Source organism: Catharus ustulatus, chromosome 12 (genome assembly GCF_009819885.2).
Source record: "Catharus ustulatus isolate bCatUst1 chromosome 12, bCatUst1.pri.v2, whole genome shotgun sequence".
Lineage (NCBI taxonomy): Eukaryota > Metazoa > Chordata > Aves > Passeriformes > Turdidae > Catharus > Catharus ustulatus.
Window position 1 is genome coordinate 21,370,907 of NC_046232.1, and position 16,753 is coordinate 21,387,659.

At 63.2% G+C, this 16,753-nt stretch overlaps 1 protein-coding gene across 1 annotated transcript in view; it reads right to left on the reverse strand.

Moving 5' to 3' along the window:
- The window catches only part of RASGRF1 (Ras protein specific guanine nucleotide releasing factor 1), a 34,515-nt gene extending 29,757 nt beyond the window's left edge, over positions 1 to 4,758 (reverse strand). Inside the window, exon 1 of the mRNA XM_033070615.2 lies at positions 4,432 to 4,758. Coding sequence (XP_032926506.1) covers positions 4,432 to 4,707 — 276 coding nt within the window. The 5' untranslated portion in view covers positions 4,708 to 4,758. The remainder of the gene's footprint in view (positions 1 to 4,431) is intronic.
- Between the last annotated feature and the right edge of the window lie 11,995 nt (positions 4,759 to 16,753).

Here is a 16,753-nt window from a genome sequence, read left to right on the forward strand (position 1 = left end):
TCCGGTGATGCTGGCAGGCGGGCATGCAGGCATCACTGGGACCAACACTGAGCATCCCCCTCCCTCAGAAACCCCCACATGGCACCACTCAATACATTAATTAATTAAAAATCTGGTGTCACCCCAACACTGATGGGTAGTTCAGGTTCAAGTCCACAAATTACGATTTACAGTCTCCAAAAAAACAGATTACCTGGAATGACATTCAGGTAAAATAATTCTCACTGCCCCACACGGTTGATGCTCACGGACCTGCAGCCAGTGCTGGGATCGGGGGACATCAATCCTGGAGTTTGGAATGGCTTTGGAGCTCCCTGCTCAGATGCCCACGGGTCACCTGCCCAGCCCTGCTCCACTGGAGGGGTCCGGCCCCTCTGAGCACCCCCAGAGCCCTTCTGGGGGTACCGAGGTGAGCCCCATGCAGGGGTGGGCATGGCTGGGTCCTGTGGCCACACTGCTGCCCCTTGGAGCGTTTCCCGAGATCTGGCACTGCCTGGAACGGCTCCACCAGCCGGGCTGGGGCTGGGAGAGATGGGGCTGGGAGAGATGGGGCTGGGAGAGATGGGGCTGGGAGAGATGGGAGAGATGGGGCTGGGAGAGATGGGGCTGGGAGAGATGGGGCTGGGGCTGGGAGAGCTGGGGCTGGGGCTGGGAGAGATGGAGTTGGGAGAGCTGGGGCTGGGAGAGACGGGGCTGGGAGAAATGGGGCTGGGAGAGATGGGAGAGCTGGGGCTGGGAGAGCTGGGAGAGCTGGGGCTGGGAGAGCTGGGACTGGGAGAGCTGGGGCTGGGAGAGATGGGGCTGGGACAGATGGGGCTGGGACAGATGGGGCTGGGAGAGATGGGGCTGGGGCTGGGAGAGACGGGGCTGGGAGAGATGGGGCTGGGAGAGTTGGGGCTGGGAGAGCTGGGGCTGGGAGAGATGGGGCTGGGGCTGGGAGAGACGGGGCTGGGAGAGATGGGGCTGGGAGAGTTGGGGCTGGGAGAGCTGGGGCTGGGAGAGATGGGGCTGGGAGAGACGGGAGAGCTGGGGCTGGGAGAGCTGGGGCTGGGAGAGCTGGGAGAGATGGGACTGGGAGAGCTGGGGCTGGGAGAGACGGGGCTGGGACAGCTGGGACTGGAAGAGATGGGGCTGGGAGAACTGGGACTGGGAGAGCTGGGAGAGCTGGGGCTGGGAGAGCTGGGAGAGCTGGGGCTGGGAGAGATGGGGCTGGGAGAGACGGGGCTGGGAGAGATGGGGCTGGGACAGCTGGGACTGGGAGAGTTGGGACTGGGAGGGGCTGCTGCAGGTCTTCAAGGCACCCAAATACTCCACACTCCCAGTGTCTGAGGATTGGGGGCCACAGCACAGGGAGAACTTGGTGCTCCGTGGTCCCACTCCTGGAAAATGCTCTGGAGGAAATCCCCATCACGGGCAGGGCTCAGGAGCAACCCCAGCTCAGCTCCCGAGGCACGGAGCCTGCAGCCAAGGGCTCTGCACGGGGCCACCGCCTGACCCAGCAGGACACTGCTCTGTTCCTGCTCAGGAACAGCCCACGGCACTGGGATGGGGCTGGGAACTGCCCAGGGCAGTGCTGGAGTGCCCATCCCTGGAAATGTCCAAAAGCTCTGTGGATGCAGCACTCAGGGCCGTGGAGCAGGGGCAGCCCTGGCCGTGCTGGGCAATGGTTGGATGAGGTCTCAGAGGGTTTTTCCAACCTCTGCTGCGATCCTAAATCCAGCTCCAGCAGGGCTGGGGTGTGGCACGGTCCAGACCCCACAGCAGGGGACAGCGGGTCCCTCCCAGCCCTGAGCAGCCAGGTCACAGCCTCTCCATCCCAGCCCAGCCCCACAGACCCTTCCCCAGGCCACAGCCTGACCTCACCCAGCAGGAAATTATCTTCCCCATCCAACTGGTTGGAAGGAAAATTCATTTCTGGAAAAAAACAAAACAAAGTTTCCAGAGGCAGAAAATCCCTCTTGGGTGTTCCAGTTTTCCACATGTCTTTGCTTCCTTACTCTCACGTATACCAATGCTAAAATTCACTTGTTCCAGGGAAAAAATCCCCCCAAAGCAAAATACGTGTACGTTAAAAGAGAGGGTTTGAAAGCCCCACCCCTTAAAATTTCTCCTTTGCAGAGAACTGGGAACCTTTCAGGCTCCACTCCAGCGAGGAAGGAATCCAAACCTGGAGCTGCTCTGCTGCAAGGAACGCTGTCCTCAGAGCTCCAGCAGGATCTGCACAGATAGATAAATACCCTGAGAGCACAGCTAATTGGGACCACGGGCAATGCTGGAAATTTCCTCAGCACCTTCCCCGGAGGCTGCTGGGCCCGGAGCCGGGGCTGTCCCTGGCGTGGGGGGCTCCGAGGCTGCCCGGAGCCCTGAGTGCCACCTGCTCCTCCCGCCCCGGCCAGGCTGCGGATCTGCACCATCAATATTCGCCGCTTATCTCATCCCCGGGCCATTAATTAGCTTGCAGAGCAGCGGGATCCAGCGCTCCGCTCCCAGCCCGCTTGGCCTGAGGAATTACACAGAATTCCAAGCCAGGCGCTGAACCGCGGCAGATCCACGCGGAGCCGGGGCCGGGGATGCGTTTGCCAGGGCAGGAGCTCGCTGTGCCAGCAGCCCCTCACTCCCAGCCAGGATCAGCGCCCTGCGTGCGTTTTGAGCTGCAGAGGGGATGTGACACCCTCCCCACAGCGCTTGCACGGTGGAAAATCCCTCCTGCACAAACACGAGGGCGCAGAGCCTCGATTCCCAGCTCGATTCCAGCCTGGCCAGGAGGGTTGATTGCAGCCGGGCTGGTGAACTTCGTGGGGCTGAACTGGGAGCTGTTACCGAAGGGACAGCAGTGACAACCACAGCAGTGCGACCCCTCACAAGTACAGATCCCCCTCGCTGCCACAGCCCCCGAGGCTGGGCTGCAAGGAGCCCCAGCTGAGCAAAACCCACAGTATTTTCCTCTTCACAATAGGAAAAATTTCTGATTTCGCAGGAAATATTGCTGTGCTCCCAGTCAGGAGGGAGGGGGTGTGCCAGGGAGCAGTGGCGCTGCCCGCCTGGCTCTCCTGGCTGGGTTTCCAAGCGCCAGAACAGCCAGAATTCGGGGGCTGATGTCCTGCCAGGCTGCCCCATGCCCTGGGGTGCCGGGGGTGCCCCGGGCCCCATCCTGCAGTCTGCCGGCAGCGCTCCCGGCGCCTCCCCAGCCCGCCAGGCAGTAATTATGCAAGCCCTGCAGAGCCGGACCCAAAACGCGCGGTGCCTCCCGCACGTGCCCAGCCGGGATGCGGCGCCGGGACCCCCCCGCTGCTCCCTCCCGGTGCCGCCGTGCCCCCACAGGGCACAGGACCACGCTGCACACACCGCCAGAGGGTCAGAGGGTGAGCCCGCCTGGCTCCTGTCCGCGCTGATGGGGCTGGGGGTGGCTCTGGAAGCCAAGGATGGGGATTTGCCCCCGCAGCTGGATGCCAGCCCTTCTCCCCCCTCCCCGGTCCCACCCCATCTCTCCTGGCTGCTAGGGCGCATCCCAGCTCCAGCAAACCCCCCCAGGTAAACACGCCAGGGGCTGCCACTGTCCGTGCCCTGCCGCCCCAGGAACACCCTGCCCAGCCGGGCGAGGCACAGCCGGCGGGGAGAAGCCCACCCTCACCCCCGGGGCCTGTCCGGGGCTGTGATGCTCACGGCCGGCACCACAGCAGCCCTGGGGCTGGGGGACACCTGGATTTTCCCAGGATCTCTCAGGGGCTTTGGGGTTTCGGCGCTGATCGCCCGCAGCCGTCAGCAGTGCCAAAGGACCCTGGAGCCCGGCGCCGGCACGGGGGGTTCCGGGACCCGCACTCTGCTCTTCCCCCCGCCAGGACTGGGGATGGAGGTGCAAACCGCACACGTGGCGAGGGGAACGGGCTGAAATCTGCCTGAAAACAAGGCCCTGAGCTCCCCCCGCGAGCAGCAGCACCCACCGCAGGCTGCGGGCACCGCCGGGCACACCGCGGGGGCACGGAACGGGCAGACGGGCTGGCAAACAGCGAGGCCGCTCCCCACGGGAGCCCCGCGGTCCCTCCGCCCGCCGGGGCCGCTGCCCCGAACCCCGAACCCCAAATCCCGAACCCCAAACCCCGAACCCGCCGGGCCGGGGGGCGCGGGGCTCTGCAGCGCCGAGCGCGGCCGCTGGGAGGCGCCCCCCGGCCCCGCGCTAATTACCGGCGGTCAATTAGATGGAAGGGGGAGTGGGGGTGCCCCGGACACCCCCACAATGAACCCACCCGCTGCTCCGGCACTGCAAGCCCGGCAATCATCCCCCTTCCCTCGCACAGAGCGGCCTCATCCTCACCTCCCCACCCCGGTCACGCGTGGGGCAGGTCACGGGCGCCGGAAGCTCCGGGGGTGCGGGGCCTGGACCCCCGCGGGGCATCCTCCCTCCCCCTCGGCCGGGCCCCCCCTGTCGCCCACCTGCTTCTCCAGGGAGTCCTTAGCCGAGAGGGGGGGCTTGGGGGAGGGCGCGCGGTCGCAGACGCAGCCCTCGAGCAGGTAGAGCCCCGAGGGCCGGGAGCTGGAGTCGGTCTCGAAGTAGAAGAGCATGTTCTGGAGCAGCGCGAACCACTTGGTGTGCCATTTCGTGTTGTCGGCGCTCCGCTTGCTCAGGTATCCGCGCCGGGCCCCGTCCTTCTTCGCCAGCAGCCCCAGGTGGGCGACGTGCCCGTCATTGAGCCGCATCCCCTTCTGCATCCTGCCGGCACCGCGCTCACATGGCCCCCGCCGCGGGCGGGGCCGCGCCGAGCCACCCCCGCCGCCCCCGCGGTCCCCGCGGTCCCCGCAGCATCAGCGGCCCCCGCTGCCCCCGGGGAGCCGCCGGGCGCTCATCCCGCGGCCCGGCCCCGCTGAGCCCCGGCCCCGCCGAGCCCCGGCCGCGCTGTGCCGGTGAGCGCCGCGTCCCGCAGCCGCCGCTCCGAACCGCGCACGGGCGGGGCGAGTGACGGCGGCGGCACCGGGGACCGAGAGCGCCGAGCGGAGCGGAGCCGAGCGGAGCCGCCGCGCTCCTTCTCCGCCTCTCTCTGCCTCCCGTGCCTCCTTCCTGCCTCCTTCCCTGCCGCCGCTGCGGGGGTGGTCGCGCCGCGCTGCGCTCGCCGGGGCCGCCCCCGGGCCGCGGGATGCCGGGGCCGCCGCCAGCATCGTCACCGGCAGCACCGGCAGCACCGGCAGCGCTGCGCTCCCACCGCGGGGGAACCCCGCAGCGAGAGACAGGGACCCCAGACCCAGAGGGACTCCAGACCCAGAGGGACCCCCAGACCGAGAGGGACTCCCAGACCAAGAGGGAACCCCAGACCGAGAGGGACCCCCAGACCAAGAGGGACCCCCAGACCCAGAGGCACCCCAGACCGAGAGGGAACCCCAGGCGTGTGGGATGCTCGGGCCAGCACAGAATCCTCCCCACGGCTGGACCCCTGGGCCCAGAGGGTCCCCAACACAGCCAGAGCTGAGACTTCTCCAGACACACAGAACCCCCAGAGCAAGAGGGACCCCCGGGCAAAGGGAACCCCATGAACAGCCAGAGCCTCGGGCCAGGAGGGACCCTAGAGCAGATGGGAGCCCTTGGGGAGGACCTTGAAGCAAGTGGCACCACCAGGCAGGGCAGAGGGACCAGTTTCTCCATTTATTTCTGTTTGTCTCACTCTTGATCCCTCTTCTCCATCCTGGCCTTGTGTGCTGTGCCGAGCAGGGCAAGACTGGGCAAACTGGGCTCTTGGAGGGTCGGGCCCTGGCTGCAGCCGGGGGCTGTGCAGGGAAGGGAGCGCCCTGGTGCCCCCTGCACCCCAGGGTACAGCAGTTCTGTGCAGCCAGGAGCGCTGGGTCAGCCAGGTCCACAGGGACGGGCACCGAGCGTGACACCGAGCGTGTGGCACCTCACTCCTGCAGCAGAGCTGAGCCCGGGTGGGACAGACCCCTGCACACAGGGAGGACAGCACGACCACCCTGGTCATCGCTTCATTTCTGCTGGAAACGCTGGCAGAGCTCCAGGGAAGCAGTGAGGTCACAGGTTGCCATGGGAACGGGAGGGAACAGGCTGGAATTGGGAAGGTGCTGGCACTGCCAGGATGGAGCTGGCACTGCCAGGATGGAGCCGCTTGGCCTGGGCACCGCGGGCACGCGCGCCCGTGGCCACCTCAAGGGACACGGTGGGGATGGGGCCCCCGGTCCCAGCCCTGCTGCAGAAATCACCTCACTGTTGACACTTTTTAACGTCAGAGCTCCGGGGCTGCGATCATGCGATGCAGAATTGTTCCAGCAGCCCTTTGAACCGCTAAGCTGTTCCCTGGGAGTGTCAGCACCGGGGATGACAGCCTGGTAATTTATGCCAGCAGCTCTCACTCGCTCCTGAGCTCATGGAGAGGGCTCTGCCACCACTGCTGGCTCCTGGCTGGGCTGCCTCTTCCTCTCCTGAGGGATGGAGGGCAGGAATTGCCTCCTCACGCTGCGTCCAGCCAGGGCTTGCTGGGGTCCCTCCCGCTGGGACAGCAGCACTCAGGGTGTCACACCTGCCTCCCCAGGGCACTGAGGTGACCCCAGCCCGCCTGGCCCAGCACCTCCCCACAGCCCTGGCCCTGATGGGCAGGGGGACAGCCTGGCTCCTGGGCTCACTGTGCTGGGGCTCTCTGAGAGCTCTGTGCATCCCAGCTGGCCACAGCTGTCCCTGTGCCACCCTTGGGACAGTGCCACAGCGCCTGCCCAGCCCAGCAGTAGCACCTGGTACCTGGGCACATTCTGGGACGGGGGCAGGCAGAGGGCAAACACACCGAGCACCCCACTGGGGAGGGCCTGCAGCACCCCAAGGCTCTGTGCCACCCCAAGCAGCATCCCCAGGGCTGCAGGATCATGCCAAGGCTCTGTGCCACCCCAAGCAGCTTCCCCAGGGCTGCAGGACCATGCCAAGGCTCTGTGCCACCCCAAGCAGTGTCCCCAGGGCTGCAGGACCATGCCAAGGCTCTGTGCCACTCCGAGCAGCGTTCCCAGGACCATGCCAAGGCTCTGTGCCAACCCAAGCAGCGTCCCCAGGGCTGCAGGATCATGCCAAGGCTCTGTGCCACCCCAAGCAGCATCCCCAGGGCTGCAGGACCAGGCCAAGGCTCTGTGCCACCCCAAGCAGTGTCCCCAGGACCATGCCAAGGCTGTGTGCCACCCCAAGCAGCATCCCCAGGGCTGCAGGATCATGCCAAGGCTCTGTGCCACCCCAAGCAGCGTCCCCAGGGCTGCAGGACCGTGCCAAGGCTTTGTGCCACCCCAAGCAGCGTCCCCAGGGCTACAGGACCGTGCCAAGGCCCTGTGCCACCCCAAGCAGTGTCCCCAGGACCATGCCAACGCTCTGTGCCACCCCAAGCAGTGTCCCCAGGGCTGCAGGACCATGCCAAGGCTCTGTGCCACCCCAAGCAGTGTCCCCAGGGCTGCAGGACCATGCCAAGGCTCTGTGCCACCCCAAGCAGTGTCCCCAGGCCTGCAGGACCATGCCAAGGCCCTGTGCCACCCCCAGCAGTGTCCCCAGGACCATGCCAAGGCTCTGTGCCACCCCAAGCAGCGTCCCCAGGGCTGCAGACCATGCCCATGGCCAGGTTTGCCATGCACAGAGTGGGGACAGGGGGGACACTGGGGGCACGAGGCACCGAGGGCAGGGTGGGAGCTCCTCCGGTGCAGGTGATGTGCCCAGAGCATCCCCTCGGGGCCGCCAGCACTCCCGCAGCAGGGATTTGGCAGCCGGGTATTTTTAGGCACTGCTGTGCTTTCCAAGCCCTCGGAAGGTGTTGTAGCTCCATCACCGTGTGGTGCTGCACTCTGCAGGCCGAGGTCCCTGCTGCTCCACGTGGGATTTGCCACCTCACAGACAGAACAGCGCTGAACCCCTGGATGCCGAGGATTTGGGATTTTAGAGCTTTTTTCTCTCCCTACAGGCACGAGGTGTCATCAGGCACAACTGTCCCCATGCCCTGTGTCTGACTGCATCACCGGGCTCCGAGCTGGGTGTGCATGCCCAGGTGCAAGGTGCTGCTGGCATGGCTGGATCACCTTGGACAGTCTGTCCTGGGGCTGGACACGCCGTGTCCAGCAGGTAATCCCCAGGATTAGCCTGGGGGAGCAAGGCCAGCACTGTAACTGCTGCCAGCACTCCTGGGAAGAGCCCTGCTGGGTTCTTGCACACCAAAATCTGTGCCTAATTAAGGATTTAATATCCAGATCTCTGGAACTGACTCATTCCTGGCTGCCACCAAGAAATCCTTTCTCCAGTTGGGAGCACAGCAGAACGCTCGGGCACCTGCTGTGGGGTGATGGAGCTGTGAAGCCACAGGACTGGGGGTGAGACGGGTGCTGTGTGCACTCACTCCTGGTGCCACAGGGCAGCTCTCAGGGTCACTCACTGAGTTCTTGCCCCTGCAGGACCAAGGCTGAGCAGTCACTCCCAGCTCGAGCTGCTCACAGGGCGCTGGGATTATCCCCAAGGGCACCGTGGCGAGCCCAGGCTGCAGCACGGCCATCCCACATCCCTCAGACACCAGGCCAGGGACGGCTCATCCCTGCCAGAGCAAGGACAGGGCCCAGGCTCCTTGTCCCCGCTGTGCCAGCAAAGGGGAACGAACACGGGCAGGGGACGGCGAGTTCCAGACCCAGCAGAGGGACCCAAGCCCTGCCCTGAGCCCAGCAGGAAGAAAGTGCTGAAGTTTGGCAGCCGTGGCCACGTCCCACGTTACACTGGGATTTGCTGCAACAGATTCCCATCAGTCACAGGAGAGTGATGGATTTATTTTTAAACAGATTAAGCATCTGCTGCTGACAGAGCACATCTCGGCGCTGGCTGGGCAGCGAGCGGTGCCCGTGGGGAAAAGGCACTGGGAAAACCCCAGGAAGGCACTGGCCGAGCTTGGCTGGCTCGGAAATATGTTTTAAGAGCATTTGAAGCCAGATGTGAGTGTCCTGTCAGGGCTCAGGACAGGTGGGGTTTGCTCTGGCAGGGCCGTGGGTGCTGCTGCCGGGGTGTTTGCCTGTCCACTGTAGAAACAAACAACACAAAACATTTGCTAATTCAGGGAGATTCTTCTGGATAAGGCAAATTAATCAGCTGTGATTCATTCTCCTGCTCCCTCTGGGACAGGCAGGTTGGGGATTAGGGGGCTGGTGGGAACGCTGCGGCCCTGGGGATCGCTGAAGGCTCAGCTGCAGCGCTTGGGGCAGCAGAGGATCGGTCACAGCCTCGTTCAGGGGTTCTGATGCCTCCAGAAGTAGCCAGGAAACATTCAGGAGATGGTTTGTTTAGCTCCCCTTCCCTGGCACAGCCCCTCTCCAATGCCTCCCATGCAGTTCGAAGGGAGATGGAATATTTTTCCTGTGTTACTGCTGGATCCATCATTCACTAAAAATAAAGCTGACTTTCCTGCAGCGGGTAAAAACCAGAGATAAAAATCCCCATGAATACTTCATCAGGCTGCCTGCTTTCCCATGGATTTTCTGTCACCAGGAGAGCGTTTCCAGCGGCCGCTGGTGCCTGGAAACCAGGACTGGGGGGAATCCAAATCAATCACGGCTGAAAGAGGGAATTTTCTACTGAAGCCTACTGCTCCCGGTGACATTATCCATGTAAGAGCTCTGGCAGCAGCTGGAGGGAGGGTTTTACCCAGGACAGAAAGGGGGGTTCGGGGCTGGGGCTCCCCATCTGGGGGAGGGAGGATACGCTGGAGACAGGGCAAGGAAAAGCAGCAAGGTGATGAAAATTTGGCGTGGAAGATCCAGCTCCAAAGGCACGGGAGGCTGTGGGAGCTCGGGGGCAGCCGAGGCTTTGCAGACCGCTGACAAAGGAGGTTTGGAGAGGCGATCCCCGCAGGGTCAGCGCGTCCTGCCCTCCTGGAAAGCTGCTCCTCGCTGTCCCAGCTCAGGAGAGCCAACCCCTGTCCCGTGTGCTGGGCTTTTCCATCTCACCACATCGCCGGGGACACAGCGCAGAAGGAAGAGATTCCCCCTAAAATAACGCTGGGAGACCAACATCCTCAGAGCCTCGTGTCTGCCTGAGCAGACACTGAATCATCCCGCGAGTTGGTATTTAAAATAGCAGATCTCCTGTTTTTAGCAAGAGCATTGCTCAGCCCTGAGAGGAGGAAGAGGCTGCAGGGGATCTGCTCTGCCTCTCTGTGCACAGCCAGGCACGGTGGAGGCACCAAAGGCTGTGCCAAAGGCTCCCCGAGGGCTTTGCTGCACGGGCCCGCACCCTCCGGCCCCGCTCCGGGGCTGCTGCGGCTCGCTGGAGTCACCGGTGTCACCAGTGTCACCAGAGTCACCAGAGTCACCAGTGTCACCAGAGTCACCAGAACCACCAGTGTCACCGGTGTCATCAGAGTCACCAATGTCACCAGTGTCACCAGTGTCCCAGTGCCACCCCGGCGCTGTCCCGGGCCGGCCGAGTGCCGGTGCCGTGCCGCAGGGACAGGTACGGCTCGTCCTGCCTGACCTAGTTAGCGCTGGCAGCAGCAAAATGCGGCTCTGGGAGAGCAGAGCCTGCTCCAATCCACCAGAGCCAGCGGCATCCCTCCCTCCCTCCCTCCCTGCTCCCCTCCCTCCCTCCCTGCTCCCCTCCCTGGACCCACGGGCAGCCCCTGCAGATCCCATTCCATCCCGCTGTGCCGCGGGGATGGGCTGGAGGGCAGCCCGGGTCTGTCCTGAGAGCCCTCCCGCCCTCAGGAATCCTCCCCGAGGCAGAGCACACAACACCAGAGCTGCTCTCCATGCCAGGGATCCTGCCCCAGCCTGGCCCCGCTTCCCTCACACACAGAGCTGGGTCAGCTCTGAGCAGCCGCGGTGATTCCAGCTTTGCCATTCCCTGCTCTCCTGTGCCTCCTGCCACCGGGAGCTTTGTTTCATGGACTCCCAGAACGGTCTGTGTGAGAAGGGACCTTGGAGCCCCTCTCATCCCACCCCTGCCATGGGCACGGACACCTTCCCCAATCCCGGGCTGCTCCAAGCCTCCTCCAGCCTGGGTTTGAACAGTCCTGGGATGGGGCAGCCACAGCTTCTCTGGGCATCCTGTGCCAATGTCTCACCAGCCTCACGGGGAAGAATTTCTCCCTCGTGTCTCACCTGAGCTGACCCGTTTCCAGGTCCGTGCCTCCGTGCTCCAAACCACAGCACCCGCTCAGACAAGCCAGGCTCTTGCACAACCTGGGTCACCCCACCAGGTTTATGTAACCCGGGAGCCTCAGCAGCAGTGACCTGTTTAACTTGCTTACCGAAAAACCCAGAACAGGACAGCAGCAGGTGCCACCGGGGTATCGCTCGGGGCAGGTGCTGGCATCACCCGGGAGCACATTCCAGCTGTCCCAGCACATTCCAACTGTCCCAGCACCTTCCAGCTGTCCCATTCCAAGCATCCTCGGCAGCACACACAGCACAGAGCTCACCTGGCCCCGGCTGCGCTGGGGATCACCTCCGAGAGGAACCCACCCGTGCCCCAATCATCCTCCGTGCACAGCTGGAGCTGCAGAGGGATGTTCCTCCGGGAATGCCCAGCTGTGTGCAGCAGCATCACCTTCCCCAAACGCTCCCAGGGCCCGCAGACCCCACTGCACACCCCGGGCAGCGTTTGTCCCTTTTGTGCCTGGAAATGACCCAGGAGCTCCCGCAGCAGCGCTGCCTGCCCTGGTGTACAGCCTGGGAGTCCATGGCTAGTGAGGGCTGATGGGGGCTGATGAGAGCTAATGATCCTTCAGCTCTCACCCCACGGCTTCCCAGCTTGGAGCTGTTCATGATCCCCCATCCCAGCGCTTGCTCCTCATGCAGACCTGGCAGGACCCGTCTCGGTCCCAGGAGGACAAACCCAGGCAAAGCGGCCGGGGAGGGGAGGCAGCAGCAGGGCAGGATGCTGGAAAGGGTCACAGGGTGCACACTGCACCCCTGCTGCTGCTGCACCCCTGCTACTGCACCCCTGCTGCTGCACCCCTGCTGCTGCACCCCTGCTGCTGCACCCCTCCTCCATCCCTTCTGCGTCTCCTCCCGCTGCATCCCTCCTCCATCCTTCTCCGCGTTCCTCCCCCGCCGCATCCTCCCTGTCCCGGGCTGAACCCTGCGGGGTGAATTCCGAGCCAGCAGGAAGGGACCCGGGGCAGGGAGTGTCCCCTGGCTCTGCAGGGAGGGGCACAAACCTCCGTCCCCTCCAGCGGTTCAGGGAGCAGCAGCAGCGCAGGAGGGCAGCGTGAGCAGGGGAGATTTCCTGCTGCCTGTGGCAGCACCTCGGGGATTGTTGTTTAGTTTAGGAATTAATCCTGCAAAGCCGAACATCAAACAATCCGTTAAAATCTCACTTTTCCCGGTGTTTCTGTGTTCAGAACAGTGACACAATGACTGCAGCCCTGGTATCCAAGAGCTCCCCAGAGCCTGGCACCACATGGACAAGCCAGATTTCTGCTATTCCAAAGCCAATTTTATCATTACAGCAGAATTTTATTTTTTTCCCTGAGCTGGTGTGTTCATAATGGTGTGAAACCAGAAAAAGCAGGAATTCTTGCACTGAGGAACAGCAGGAAAAATACAGTGCAAAGGCCCTGGGTTTTGCCTGGCAGTGGAATGAGGGATTTCAAATGTCAAACCTGCTGAGCTTTGCTGCAGCTGAAGGAGCCCTTCCAAGCCGTCGGAGGTGTCACCGCGTTGGATTCGGTTTCTCTGTTCCAACTGACTTCAGTAAATGGCAAAAATACGCCTTTAAACCCCAGCCGTTGGCAGCGCCGGCTGCACAAATAAATACGCTTGTCATCGCTTGATTTTTTTCCCATTTTCCGAGTTAAAAATGTTCTGGATGCCAAACGCCACCCGTCGGACCCATCCCCGGGTGTGCACACGATGAGCAGGAGCACCAGGGAGGTGTAAACCCGACCTCAGCCAAAGCTGCACTTTGGACAACTAAAAAAGGGAGATTTTAAAAACACCGACAAATCAATCTACCAAGAGTGAAGCAAATTAAATAAATACCTACTGGGACAAGGACATCTGGGGTATGGCAGGACCCTACAACACCCCGAATGTGGCTGTGGTGGATGGAGCCCCAGGAGCTGCGAGGGAGGGAGGGCAGGATGTGCTGCCAGCAGGGTGAGACCCCCTTGCCATGGCCGGGGAAGGGGCAACTCCCCACGGCACGGCACGGCACGGCACGGGCAGATGTGCAGCACACCGGGTCCAGGCCCAACCCTGCAGCAGCTGCGGGCTCAGCGATGCCTCCCCTGCGACCACCGGCCGTGCCAGCTGCCTGGAACGGGCCAGGACACGGCACCGGTACCGGGAACGGGCCAGGACACGGCACCGGTACTGGGAACGGGCCAGGACACGGCACCGGTACTGGGAACGGGCCAGGACACGGCACCGGTACTGGGAACGGGCCAGGACACGGCACCGGTACCGGGATTAGGGTCAGGAGGGGCTGGAGGGCACCAAAGCTGATGCACACCCCGCTGAGGTGACCGTGTACAGCTTGTCCTTGTCACCAGCAGGCTGCCGGGGATCCGGGCTGGAACCGGGCTGGACCCGGATTGGATCCGGGCTGGAACTGGGCTGGAACTGGGCTGGAACTGGGCTGGACCCGGGCTGGAACTGGGTTGGATCCGGGCTGGATCCGGGCTGGACCCGGGCTGGATCTGGGCTGGATCGGGGTTGGACCCGGGATGGACCCGGGCTGGATCCGGGCTGGACCCGGGCTGGACCCGGGCTGGACCCGGGATGGACCCGGGCTGGATCCGGGCTGGACCCGGGCTGGACCCGGGCTGGATCCGGGCCGCGGTCCCGGCACCACTGCGGATCCAGCGGTGCCAGCGCTCATCCCGGCTCCTGGCTGCTGGGGAAGCTCGTTAGCGAGTTGTCAGAGCAGGCGGCTCTGGTGAGTCGGAACAGCAGATCATGTGTCGGAGCTGTTTGTTTTGGGGATGGATTTGGGATTCGGGAGCCGTGTGATGTCGGCCGTGAAGTTCAGGCAATTACAGCTCATGATTTGACAAAGCTGCTCCTGCTCCAGCGCTCGCACTGAACTCCAGCCAGGGCAGGGTCACTGCGGAGCGGCGAGCGCTCCTGGCTCGGGAATCAGCTGGAAAACTGAGCTGCGGGTAAAGGCTCTTCCCACCGCCCGCGGAGGGCAGTGCTGGGACACTCGGACCCCTCCCGGGGACGTTCCAGCCCCGGGGCCATCACTGGGTCCTGCAGGGCTGGACGGGCAGGCCCAGCTCCACCCCCGCATCCCTGCTCCATCCCTGCATCCCTGCTACATCCCTGCATCCCTGCTACATCCCTCTTCCATCCCTGCTACATTCCTGCATCCCTGCTACATCCCTGCTCCATCCCTATTCCATCCCTGTTCCATCCCTGCTCCATCCCAGCTCCATCCCTGCTCCATCCCAGCTCCATCCCTGCATCCCTGCTCCATCCCTGCATCCCTGCTCCATCCCTGCATCCCTGCTACATCCCTGCAACCCTGCTACATCCCTGCTCCATCCCTGCTCCATCCCTGCTCCATCCCTCTTCCATCCCTGCATCCCTGCATCCCTCTTCCATCCCTCCATCTCAGCTCCATCCCTGCTCCATCCCTTCTCCATCCCTGCTCCATCCCTGCTCCATCCCTGCTCCATCCCTGCTCCATCCCTGCATCCCTGCTCCATCCCTCTTCAATCCCTGCTCCATCCCAGCTCCATCCCTCTTCCATCCCTCCATCCCAGCTCCATCCCTGCTCCATCCCAGCTCCATCCCTGCTCCATCCCTGCTCTATCCCTGCTCCATCCCTGTTCCATCCCTGTTCCATCCCTGCTCCATCCCTGTTCCATCCCTGTTCCATCCCTGCTCCATCCCTGTTCCATCCCTCCTCCGTCCCTGCTCCATCCCAGCTCCATCCCAGCTCCATCCCAGCTCCATTCCTGCTCCATTCCTCCATCCCTGCTCCATCCCTGCTGCATCCCAGCTCCATCCCTCCTCCATCCCAGCTCCATCCCTGCTCCATCCCTGCTCCATCCCTACTCCATCCCTCCATCCCTGCATCCCTCTTCCATCCCAGCTCCATCCCTGCTCCTCTTCTCTTCCTCACATCCGTGGCGAATATAAAACAGCAACAATCACCAGCCTGTGATCCCATTTGCAGCCCTCAGTGACAGCACTGAATGAGCCAAAAAAAAAAGGGAAAGTAGTTTTAATTAAAACTATTGCTGGAAGAGAACTGTGATTAACTGATGTCATGCGTTAAAATTACAAATCCTGGGAGCATAAGTGACAGATAAAATAGCACAAGTTGTTTACAAATTCATTTACTTTTAAAAAACCCAGAAAACAGCTGGAAACAAGCCCATGGCTTATTATTACAAATTAATTAGCTGTGGAGGGGGTTCACACAGAGGGGACATGGTCCCAGCTGAGGCGCTGGACGTGTCTGTGCATGGCTGTGCCCTCACTGCAGCTGGAAATGTCAGGCTCGTGTCCCTGTGCTGAGGAGCCCGTGGCCGCCCAGCTGATCCAGAGGGACCAGGGGCACTCGGGGGTGCTCTGGGGGCCACAGGATGCCCCAGGTGACAGCAGGACCTGGAGCCGGTGGTGGCACCAGCAGAGCACGGGGAGGCTGCCAGGAGCAGCGCCGTGAAGCTGCAGTGTTTGCCCACACCACGCTGGGTTTCTATTTTTTGTGGTTCCCCTCGTTTGACACATTTTGATGATGTTTCCATCCCGGTTGCCATGGTGACTCGAGTCCACTTCCCCGCTGCATCCTTCTCTCCCAGCGCTGGCACGGGAGGCACAAAGGCCCCACCGTGTTCCCTGCAGCCTGGGGGGGCAGGAACGGCTTTTCTCCTGCAGCTGCCCCCAGCCTTTCCACCCCCAGCTTCCCGTGCTGAAACTCGAGAAGTTCCATCGAGCCCCACCCTGGTTTGGGTTGGAGGGACCCTGAATCCCACCCAGTTCCACCCCTGCCCTGACAGGGACACCTCCCAGTGTCCAGCCCCAGTGTCCATCCCCAGTGTCCATCCCCAGTGCCCAGCCCCAGTGTCCATCCCCAGTGTCCAGTCCCAGTGTCCAACCCCAGTGTCCATCTCCAGCCCCCAGCCCCAGTGTCCAGCCCCAGTGTCCATCCCCAGTGTCCATCCCCAGTGTCCAACCCCAGTGTCCAGCCCCAGTGTCCAGCCCCAGTGTCCATCCCCAGTGTCCAGCCCCAGTGTCCAGCCCCAGTGTCCATCCCCAGTGTCCATCCCCAGTGTCCAACCCCAGTGTCCAACCCCAATGTCCATCCCCAGTGTCCATCCCCAGTGTCCAGCCTGGCCCAGTGTCCAGCCCCAGTGTCCAGCCTGGCCTGGGGCACTGCCCCACAGCCCAGCCGTGGATGAAAACCCACACCGTGTGTGTGAGCAGGGACTGCAGCCGAACCCCGAGCAGTTCTGCTGGGACCGTGCCCAGGCTCCCGGGCCAGCGTGTCCCTGGTCCTGTGACAGGATCCCAGGCTGGGGAGGGCAGTGGCACTCCGGAGCAGCCCAGCCCTGCAGGCAGAGCTGATACCCTCTGCTGTCACTGCCAGCCCCCCAGCATCCCCTGGCGATGTCCTGAGGCTGGGGATGCGGCAGGCGGACCCAGAAGAGCCCGGTGGGTCCATCCATCAGCCCCCACCCACCCTGCAGGGCAGGGAGAGCTCCTGGGGTCTCTGCAGGGTAATTGGGGCAGCAGCAGGTCCATCCATCAGCCCCCCACCCACCCTGCAGGGCAGGGAGGGCACCCCGGGGTCTCTGCAGGGCGGTTGGGG